Genomic DNA, 12,003 nt, shown 5'->3' on the forward strand with positions numbered 1-12,003 from the left:
TGTAACCCTTGGGCTGGAGTTCCCTTGCAGGACCACACTTGATATACCATCTTAGATGTTACTTTTCTCATCTTGTTGTTACGTTTACTATGAGTGTCCAGGGAAAGATTACTCTTCTAGGCCCTGTAATTGCGTAGTTCTCAGTCATACATTTAAATCCATTGCAAACAGCACTAATGGTCACACTGGAAGCTGATGTGGTTTTACTGATTAAAAATGGAATTTAAGGCAATAGTTCTTTACAGTTCTTGATCTTTACAGAGTTGGATTTACAGTTTAACTCTTCAATAAATTTGTGACCGTAGGCTTCCAATTAATTTATCTGATGGGTAAGGCCAATTTCAAAGAGTGAATTTATTCCTTATCCCTTCTAAACATTGGGGTAGTTTTTGAGCCTCCTCCCAAATGATGGTGAATAGGATTTCAGAAAATTTAGATATATTAGTCTTAAGTCCCATTTACCATACCTTGTCTATAGCTACTCCTTAGTCTCCTTTCTCCTGGATCATACTTTTGTACTCCTCTTCTCCTCTGATGATATCTGAGAAATGGTCGTGGAAACACCTGAGGTGCCACTGGTATTCTCCTTCCTTCCCTCATTTATTCCTTCTTCCGGGAATGGATGGAAATCCATTCCTCCATGAGGACACTGAGGGTCCCGAGGTTCTCTCTGTGAGAGATACCACTTCCTTAGATGGGAAGGAACTGAGTCACAGGACCCTCAGTCAGATAGCAAAAAGAAAACTACTCTTAATCAAATGGGGAACCAAAAACCAGAGGATGGAAGGGGTGGAAAACTTATTTTTCCATACCCCAAAGTTTCCAAAAGCAAGACAAAAAGAGGTGAAGGTACTGTGTCTCCTTTCATTATCCAGGTCTCGGCCCCATGGTCCTTCCCTAGGAAAATAAATTTTAAAAAAGGGCACAGCAAGAAAACAGAGAGTTAACCAAAACTTCCACAACTTAAGATGGTGGAAGAAATTTATATAAACTGAGAACTTTTCATCTCATACTACCACATAGGGGAGCTACAGCTCATACTAGTGCTAACTCTGTTCCTTCCCCAATTAGTTGGGCCATTCCTCTTAGTAGAGAGCCTGTAGGTATCAATGTCTGTCTGTTGATGCATAGGCATCACAGCTCTCAAAAAATGGATAGAAATGCACTAGATCTGGCATATAGGTAGAAAATTATGAATACTTTGAGCAAGTTTGAAAGCCAGAAAAAATAAGATCAGTATTTTTAGAAACTGAAACCTCCAAAAAAAAAAATCCCCATTGCATTCTTTGGGAAATTGTTAGAAGCTATAGAATGCTGACCATGCTTCATTCCAAAAGCCCATCCTTACTCTTCCAAAGCACTCTGGCACAGAGGAGCACAGGCATACACAGAGAAAAATATCTGAAACAGCTGGTGACAAACGGAACAAAAAGGTATCTTTAAAGTCATCCCCACATACTTCCATGTCACACACATTCCATAACCCATGTACCTCAACTCTCTCTCTCTCTCACTCACACACACACTCCCAAACTCTACACCATAGCTCCCCCACAATGACACACCCATACTCCTCCACAAACATAAATACATACTCTCACATATTTCCATATACCCCATACACACAAACATGCATGCACTCCTATATATCCCACACACCCACACTCACACACCCACACACATGCACACATAGTCTCCCACTCTCCCCACAGAGATAGGAAAAATAACTGATGCAGTTTCTCAATCACACCCCCTACATACCCCTCCCCAAGCACTCCCATATGTACACACACACCACAAATACCTGCCCCCACCATGCTCCCAAAACCACACACCCAACTCCTCACACAGTCATACCCTCCAAAAAATTCCCCACAATCCCCCTTACACACACATTACTCCCCCACAGAAAGCTACCCACACAATTAAACTTATTCATTCATATTTATCCCCAACACACATTCACCCACAGCTACAAGCCCCATATATACACACACCCATAGCCCCAAAACAGATACTCTTACACAATGACCCACACACATCCCACATACACACACAACCCCTCCCCCCACAAAGACCCACGAACAACCTCCCACCCATATCCCCCACACACTTTTTCACAACCACATCCACTACCTATAAACTTGATTATACTCACAAAAATACACCCCAAAACTCCCTACCTACCCAAAAACACAATGTCCCACACACATCCCACTTACACACAACCCCTCCCCCCACAAAGACCCACGAACAACCTCCCACCCACATCCCACACACACTTTCTCACAACCGCATCCACTCCCTATAAATTTGATTATACTCACAAAAACACACCCCAAAACTCCCTACCCACCCAAAAACACACATCCATCCTCATAGGTACACCCCACACACCCCTACATTACACATAGCTATATATATCTCCCACATACACATTCCTTTCATTACCCTTACAAATACATACATCCCAGCCACCTGCATAGCCCAACTCCCACCATTCCCCCTAAACATAATCCCACCACATCCTTCTTCAAACTGATTTGAAAAGCATTCCTAAAGCCACACCTCTGCATTTTTTTTCTTCTTCTTTATCCCTCTTAGCATATAGCCCAATCACTGCAGTAATAGCCTTTTGGCTAAGAGCCACAGAATGTGATTTCCTTTAGAACCCAGTATACATGCACGCCAAGTTTAACCATTAGGTGTGTCTCCATTGCACAATCGCTAAGACTCTCCCTTCCTGAGGCTGTGAACTCCATAGCAATCCCAGCTACGGCCAGGCAAACAGTCCGGGCCAAGCTCGGGAACTGAGCTCTAGTTCGGCACATGGCAAAGTGCAGTATTGCTACTGAGTCATCAAGTCAGCCCAGTGACAATGCTTTTCAGTAAATACTGTGCAGAAAACAACACCCTGACTTCAAGGAGAGCGGTGTATCCTATGATGCACCCCACTACCATTAGAAAAGGCAATATGGCTACAAGCATACTGATCCGGAGGCTTGGAAACAATGTTATTTTTTTTTTAAATGCCTGCCTTTGCAACTTCTACTAAGGTAAGGAGCACAATATATAACTCTACACAAACCCTTTCAAGGCCTCAAAGTAATGCTCTAAATTTCTAAAACCATGAAATTGGTTTCCTTTTGGCTCATTTAATCATATTTCCTTTGGTTCCAACTCAGAATAAATATGGTAAAACCCATGGCAAACAGACATGATCACGGATGGCTGCCCACATACCTAGCAGTCTGATAACATTTGGGTGATCAAAATCTTTCATGCATGCTGCTTCACTAAGGAATTCTTCGATCTCTCTCTGGGAGAGGTTGTCCACTGAAAAAAAGCACAAACAAGAAGAAACTGTTGTTCAGAAAAAGCTACACCTGGATATTTAATATTGGAATCAAATACTAGTTACTTCCAAATAATTAATACAGATGTACACTGAAACCACCTCTCTGGGTGGTTTTAGTAACATTCAGATTAGCGTTCACTTGCTGTCCAATCCCCAAGAGCATCATTAATCTAAATAGAGGTCCCCAAACCTGTCCTGGGGGACCCACAACTAGTCAGATTTTCAGGATATACACAATGAATATGCATGAGATACAATCTGCATGCTACACTCCCTTCACCCCTCAACCCACAAAATAATCTTTCAGTTTGGTTCTGTGACATCTAGTGTAAGAGAAGTGTCTAAATACAGTTCCTTGTATTAATAGCTCCTCTATCATACAATCAAATTTAATTGTGCTCCAATCATCAATACCCTAAACCAGCATTCACAATGGAATGGACAATGCTTTTCTCAATTTAAAAGAAAATATGGAAAATCACAACCATATGCAAAATGTTTTCTATATAAAATGTGGTCAGAATTTTGATTTTTGAAAGACATGGGAACATTTGTACTAATGTGCGCTAAAATCATCAATGCAAATTTTAGGGTGTTTTTCATCTGTATGGATGCATCTGTTTTTCATCTGGGCTTTAGCATATGATGAAAGATGATATACAGTGCATCCACACACTCTAAGTTTATTTATTTTATTTATTTAAACTCTTTTCTATACCGTCGTTAAGCTAGGAGCCGTCACAACGGTTAACAATGAGGCACATAAATTAATGTTGCTAAATGCGTTTATTATAACAACTAGACAGGTGCCTGTAAGATACGGTACATAGATTCATAATAAATATAGGATGATAAGTGATAGATATGCTTAGATTTATTAGAAGAGTTTTTAAAAATAAATATAATCTACATGCTTTCTGTAGCTGCTTAAAAGTAAAACATACTCATATTGAGTAGGTGTGTTTTGTTAATGCACAAACTCATTGCTCACTACAATTCCTTGGATTCTATTCTCCATTCTCTTTGTGGTATGCTTGTTTAAATAGCCATCTTTTTAGGCTTTTTCTGAATAGTTTGATGTCTTTTTGCAATCTGATTTCTGAAGGCATGGTGTTCCATAATGTAGGCTCTGCTGATGATAGGGCTCTATCTCTTACTTGCGTTAGCCTTGCAGTTTTGACTGAGGGAATAGTTCCATGAAAAGTAGTCACAGCCCCTAGAGTATGCATTGCATACAGTATCCATGTCATTCTCCGATGCAACTGGCTCAATATTAAACGGCCTGTTGGCCTGAGGGAACTCTTTTACCTTGTCAGGCCCGGCTTCAGAATCCTCTCACCCATTACCCATTAAGGGCTCTCCATAGACCTTCCCTCCACCCCAGTAACCCTCCTCAGGCCAACTTGCAGGAGGTGGGCTTTTTATCTCCTTCTGCCTCGGCCTACAGTGATGTCCTATGGCATCCAGCAAGACATTACAGTTTGAACTATGTAATGTGCTGCTGAGTAGCATCAAACTATCTCTTGAAGCCAAGCCAGTCATAGGTAAGATGCCCACATCCTGGTGACTGGCCTGGGGATGCTTCTCACTTGTGCCAAACTGGGAGGTAATCCCTAGGATAACGTTTTCCCTTCTTTGCTAAATGCTAGTGTGCTGACTATCATGGAGGGTCAGTGCGCTAACATTTACTACATTTCTGGAACAGGAGCTAAATTTAGCATAGTAAGGTACCATGCAATGTTTAGTTCCTGATCCGGAGCTGTTAGTAAATAGCATGGTAAGGTCAAATGAAATTATGATACTATTTACAAGCCTTGCAAAAGATGGAATATAAAGACCTGGCTGTACAATTAAGCCTTTGACTGTCACTGAAGGTCTTAAATAGTGGTTCTCAGAACTTTTCATTGGCCTGTTATGTTTTATTTTATATTATTGATTTCTATTAATAGTATCTTATTGTTATGATCCTGTCCACGGACCCCATCCCGTGGACAGGCCCTACACCTACCGCTTCTATGTGGCCCTGCTGGCCCGAAGCTGCTGCTGCCTCTATTTGCGGCCTGGGCTGCCCCTGAGCTGCATCATCCTCTTCCTTTGTGGCCTTGCCACCGCCGCTCCCTTCGCAGCAACGAGTTGCACTGCTGACTCCGCCCTCGGCAAGCGGGGAAGTCCCCGTCGGGATCCCCACCTGCGGCATGGAGCCGCTGCCATCTTCTCCTCTTCTTCGGGCTAGCGCCCGCCCCCAGCGTGGCTCTTCTATGCGGCAGGACACACCGCAGGCCTCAGCTCCGCCTTCCTTCCTCCGGGGTCCCTCTAGGCACGGGCGCACGCCTCTTCTTGCCAGGTTGTTGTGGCCTGGTTTGGCCTCTGTTGGAAACAGGATGCTGGGCTTGATGGACCCTTGGTCTGACCCAGCATGGCAATTTCTTATGTTTATGTTCTTCCCTTTTAAAGGGCCAGCAGCAGGAAGCACTCCACGGCCCCTCCAGATGACGTTTTCAGAGCAATGCCTGGACCTGCTCCAGTTCCTCAAGGCCTTCAACAGACTCCAAGAGTTCCATCAGAATTCCAACATGTTCCACCAGATTCCACAAGTTCCATAGCTTCCACCGGATTCCATGGCCTTCCACCGGATTCCATGGTCGTCCATGTCTTCTCTTCTCCGGTCAAGGTCCTCCGTGGTCTGCTCCTGACCAGATGATTTCAAGTTCCATGTTCTTCTTGTTACCGATGTCTCCATCTGATGTTCCGGGTCTTGTCCCTCATCGGACCTTCTTCAAGGTATGTTCCAGTCCTCGGCTTCTCTTCTTGAAGCCCCGGAGCTCCTCGTCTGTACCTAGATGTCCCAGATAAGAATATAAGAACATAAGAAAATGCCATACTGGGTCAGACCAAGGGTCCATCAAGCCCAGCATCCTGTTTCCAACAGTGGCCAATCCAGGCCATAAGAACCTGGCAAGTACCCAAAACCTAAGTTTATTCCATGTTACCATTGCTAATGGCAGTGGCTATTCTCTAAGTGAACTTAATAGCAGGTAATGGACTTCTCCTCCAAGAACTTATACAATCCTTTTTTAAACACCGCTATACTAACTGCACTAACCACATCCTCTGGCAACAAATTCCAGAGTTTAATTGTGCGTTGAATAAAAAAGAACTTTCTCCGATTAGTTTTAAATGTGCCCCATGCTAACTTCATGGAGTGTCTCCTAGTCTTTCTATAATCCGAAAGAGTAAATAACTGATTCACATCTACCCGTTCTAGACCTCTCATAATTTTAAACATCTCTATCATATCCCCCCTCAGTCGTCTCTTCACCAAGCTGAAAAGTCCTAACCTCTTTAGTCTTTCCTCATAGGGGAGCTGTTCCATTCCCCTTATCATTTTGGTAGCCCTTCTCTGTACCTTCTCCATCACAATTATATCTTTTTTGAGATGCGGTGACCAGAACTGTACAGTATTCAAGGTGCGGTCTCACCATGGAGTGATACAGAGGCATTATGACATTTTCTGTTTTATTCACCATTCCCTTTCTAATAATTCCCAATATTCTGTTTGCTTTTTTGACTGCTGCAGCACACTGTACCGACGATTTCAATGTGTTATCCACTATGACGCCTAGATCTCTTTCTTGGATTGTAGCACCTAATATGGAACCCAACATTGTGTAATTATAGCATGGGTTATTTTTCCCTATATGCATCACCTTGCACTTATCCACATTAAATTTCATCTGCCATTTGGATGCCCAATTTTCCAGTCTCACAAGGTCTTCCTGCAATTTATCACAATCTGCTTGTGATTTAACTACTCTGAACAATTTTGTGTCATCTGCAAATTTGATTATCTCACTCGTCGTATTTCTTTCCAGATCATTTATAAATATATTGAAAAGTAAGGGTCCCAATACAGATCCCTGAGGCACTCCACTGTCCACTCCCTTCCACTGAGAAAATTGTCCATTTAATCCTACTCTCTGTTTCCTGTCTTTTAGCCAGTTTGCAATCCACGAAAGGACATCGCCACCTATCCCATGACTTTTTACTTTTCCTAGAAGCCTCTCATGAGGAACTTTGTCACAAATGTCCACATGTCCTTGATGTCCAGATGTCCATACATTCACTCGTCCCCTTGTCCAGATGTCCACTCATGCACTCATCGAGATGTCCAGATGTCCACTCGTCCAGATGTTCTTGTGTCTGGAGGTACCATTCTCTTGTGTACCGATGTCATTCGTTCCAGTCCAGTTCCTGACGAATCCGCGAGCAGCCTGGCTGTCCACCGGACTTAGTCTCCAGCCATCCTTTGTGGGAGTAAATTCTTCTCATTCGGTGTCCGACTTCGGGTGACTGGAGACCCTTCCGGCTGGGCCTCTCTCAAGTGCTTTCCGGATCCTTTCTCCATCCTGGGCATGTTCCGCTCTCTGCGTGGTCCGTGACCAGTCTCTCAGGTTGTGTAGGGTGCGCAGCGGGACAGGGTGGTGTTGAGTCTGAAGTGGACCCTTGGGCCGAGTTGGGGTTGACGCAACCCGAAGGTAAGGACCTCTGGGTCCCCACTGTCGGTGGAGTAGGCTGATAGGCAGAGGCCGCTGGAGCTTCACCTATACCAGCCCTCGTTCCCCGCGGGTTGAGCCTTTGGGTGCCGGGGCTGGCAGGACTTAGGTGGGCCTCGAGATAGGATAGCAAGAGAAATTATTTCAGCCCAGAGACAGCAGGCGAGGGATGGTGTAGTCCTTCTCTGGACTGGGTAAGGTTCTGGAAACTCAGGCGCCAATGAAAGAAAGGCAGACTGAGGGCACTTGAGCAAAGGTAGGCCGAAACCTAATAAGTCCACGTCCAGGGAGTAGGCAGAAGAGGCATCCAATGGTAGACTTGAGTCAGGGCCGGCTGCAATCCAGGGACTGTGGCAAGCGATGATGACCTCTGATCACGGAGATAGTCAATAGCATAGTCAATCAAAGCTAAGGTCTGATCATGGAGAAGTCAATAGCGTAGTCAATCGAAGCTGAGGTCTGATCACGGAGAAATCAATAGCGTAGTCGGACAAAGCAAAGGTCAGGGTCTGGAGATAGGCAATACGTGGTCAAGCGAAGCAGAGGTCTGGGTCTGGAGATAGGCTGTATCGTAGTCAGGCGAAGCGGGGGTCTGGGTCTGGAGATAGGCTGAAGCCTAGTCAGGCAAAGCAAAGTCAAAGTCCGTGTAATCAATCCGAAGCATATGAAGAGGTTGACGTCATCATTCGGGGCTGCGGCCAGGTTCCCGCTGCAGTCCCTAGATAAAGATCAGCGATGCGTGCGTGCGCATGCCTAGTAAAGGGCACGGCGCAAGTGGTGGCGTCTCTCCGCGGGCCACGCAGAGAGGCCCGACGAATAGTGGCATCAGCAGGAACGCTGGAGACTGCAGCAGGGCCGGAGGCACCGGGGGAGGCCCTAGGATGAAGCTGGCGGCCCACCGCCACCAGCAAGGAGGACACAGAGGCAGGAGTCCTTGTGTAAAGGTGAGAGGGCTGTGCCGCGGGTCTGCTGCGGATGCCACGTGTAACAGGTGGCTTATGACCAATCCATGTCGGGCTGTGTAGGGCGCCCTGAGGGACAGTGCCTTCCAAGTTCCCTCTTCCAAGTTCCAAGTGTCTCGTCTCTTCCACATCTCCAGAGTCTCGCCTCCAAGTCTCCAGAGTCGTCTCGATCAAGTCCAGGAGTCCTCGTCTTATCCAAGTTCCAGGAGTTCTCATCTCTTCTATGTACTCTGACTCTTTTCATGTTTTCTAGGATCCAGTCTTCTGTTCCAGTTCCTTATCTCTTCGTTTCCAGCCCTCTGCCTCCGTCTGACCCCATTGGTGCGTGCTAGCTCAGTGGGGGGCTGACCCTGTTTCGTCCCAGCTCCTGTGTACTTGCTCCACCCGTGCCTGTACTCACTCACCTCCCTCGGGGCATGTCTTGGGGCTCCTCCCTAAGTTGCCCCCGTGGGCCAAGGGCTCACTCTCTCCCAGGAGCAGGTGATCGTGCCTCCGTGTCCCTCCTCAGGGCCCGCTGGGCACGTTTGTAACACTTATTTTATCTTATTTGTAAGATTTTATTACTTGATATTTTTGTTTTAATTAATATGTTTTATTTTATTTTATTAATTGTAAGATTGTAATTTGACTGTATGCTTATTATTATTGTTTATTATCTCTGTAAACTGTTTTGAAAATTTTTTAATTTAAAATCGGTATAGCAAAAATAAATATTACCATTACCATGTAAAAAAATCTTTGTTAAAATCTCTATATGCAGTAAAAATAAAAATAGTATTTTGGACCCACAGTCAGGCACTGATTAGTATGTGCATTAATCACTTGATTATGCACTAAGCATCATGCTCATTTAAGCCCAAATTTTAAAAGCCCGGCATACACAAATCTCAGGAGATATGTGCGTGGCCAGGCCGTGTGCCCCGAGCGCATTTTCGAAACGACCTGGGTATCTCTGGGTACGCATGGAAGTGCAGGGCTGCAAAAAAAAAAAAAAAAGGTGGGGTCTGAGAGGGGCGGGGGCCAGATGGGACAGCATGCACTGGCAGCCAACCGGCGCACGGAACTTACTCCTGCTCTGTGGAGCGGGTAAGTTCGGGCACAAAAAAAATTAGGGTAGGTAGGTGGGGTTTAGAGGTTGGGCAGGAGAGGGGAAGAGGGAGGAAGGACAGGGTTAGGGTTAGGGAACTGGGTAGACCTACTCGCGTTGCTGCGTGGTTTTTACAAAAATTCCCCCCCCCCTCCACACGTGCAACATGTGCACATGCACGCACATGTTATAAAATCGGTGCGTCCATATGCATGCGCCAGGAACTCCGCGCACATGGACGCGCGTACGCGGGTTTTAAAATTTACTCGTTAGTACATAGGCCCCTAAATTTCTATTTTGAGCTATTTACATGCAATTAGTTACCACAGACATACTGATGAACGTATGTGACTGGATTCATTTTTCTGCACATGTTGTCATATTACAATACTGTAAGATTGTGCCGCTATATAGGGCCGCATTGGCACAGAATGGTTTGAGATCACTGCTATATTTAGAGTCACTTTCAGGACTCTGGAGGTCAGATATCTACCTGGCTCCAAGTGACATGTCATTGTAACAGCATGCCCTTCAATGCAAGTGTCATTCCTAATATCCAATTTGATAATGATTACTGTACTTCAAATTCAGTAGAAATCATGGAGCTGACAATAGGGAGTGAGTATAGAAAGACCCTCCCCATCCCTCTCAAGAAATAAAAGTTGTAAAATATACAGGGCAAAAGGCTTGTCATACCTTCTAAGGGTTGTCATATCAGTTCAGTGTGTTTCTAACCAGAGCCCCAATAGGATAGAAAACCTTCATTACTGTATCTGCAGTTCAACTCATACCCTTTCTTCCAAGGGTACCAACTCTCGGAGGATTATTATTGCTGAGAGTCTTTAGTAGAACACCAAATACAGGAATACGTTTTCATATGTGTGATTGTGTGCTCTTGAAACAAATTCACATTATCAAAACGCAGTTGTGCATTGTACATATATATGTATTCTAGATTTTGACTTTAGGTTGATGATCAATTTTGTTTCACAGATAAAAAAAACATACTGGACTAGTATGAAAACTCTTTAACCAGTTAGAGGGGGTTACATGTATCTAGTTTTTCATACTGGGCATTCCCACCTGTCTTCCTCAAATGTTAAATTTTTTATGTTTGATCAATCAAATGAGGATATTTTTTACCCCTGTTTTATTAAATTGAGATGGTAGGATTACGTCAGCTTTGAGCTGAAATGCGAGTGAAGATGGCATTTCGTGCATAATTTCTCTATCTTGTAAATTTGATAAAAATTAAAAAAGATTTACAGCTCCAGAAGACACACCACAATAAATATCTGTTTTAGAAATCATCAAAATATCCAGAAATCAAATCAATGACTGTGCTTGTGTGACAAGTATATGAAGTCAACGATTGGCAGTCTATCTATGGTACTCCAGACAGAGCAATACATCTATGAGAATTGTACTAATATTTTTCCCACTTCATTGTTCTAAGAGGACTCTGACTAGTTAGTCACTGATCCAATTTCTGAACTTATAGTCTACTCACATTTCATGGTTTTTACAGCAACCTTTTTCTTGGTTCCATCAGCCTCAATGAGTTCCCCTTCCACTACAGATCCAAACTCTCCTACATCAAGAAACACACTTCAGATGGTGAAAAAACTGAGACAAAATAATTAGCAAGTTTAAGAAATGTAATTAATCAGTTAAAACTGGGTGGCCACCTGTGGTCTCAAGAGCCACAAAAATGACTGATTTTCAGGATATACAAATAAACCAAGGAAATGTGCAGGATATATTTGAATGTCCACGCAAGATTGCTTATGATAACACTGTGGAGTTGCCGTATCGAGTAAATACAAATTATCACTGAACTTTGCGTGGACATTCAAATATATCCTGCACATTTCCTTGGTTTATTTGCATATTGTGTGCAGTTGTGCTCCTGTTGTGATTTTTATTTTCAGGATATCCACAATGAATATGCATAAGGATTATTTGCATACAATGGATGCATATCTATCTCATGTATATTCATTGTGGATATTCTGAGAACTAGACGTGTTTGTGGCTCTTGAG

General features: G+C 43.9%; 1 protein-coding gene across 1 annotated transcript in view; it reads right to left on the reverse strand.

Moving 5' to 3' along the window:
* Positions 1-12,003, reverse strand: part of MERTK (MER proto-oncogene, tyrosine kinase) — a 609,785-nt gene that overhangs the window by 127,792 nt on the left and 469,990 nt on the right. Inside the window, exons 13-14 of the mRNA XM_029594310.1 lie at positions 11,471-11,551; positions 3,244-3,336 (exon numbers count right to left, since the gene is read on the reverse strand). Of these exons, the coding sequence (XP_029450170.1) occupies positions 3,244-3,336; positions 11,471-11,551 (174 nt within the window). The remainder of the gene's footprint in view (positions 1-3,243; positions 3,337-11,470; positions 11,552-12,003) is intronic.

This window comes from Rhinatrema bivittatum, chromosome 3 (genome assembly GCF_901001135.1).
Source record: "Rhinatrema bivittatum chromosome 3, aRhiBiv1.1, whole genome shotgun sequence".
Classification (NCBI taxonomy): Eukaryota; Metazoa; Chordata; class Amphibia; order Gymnophiona; family Rhinatrematidae; genus Rhinatrema; species Rhinatrema bivittatum.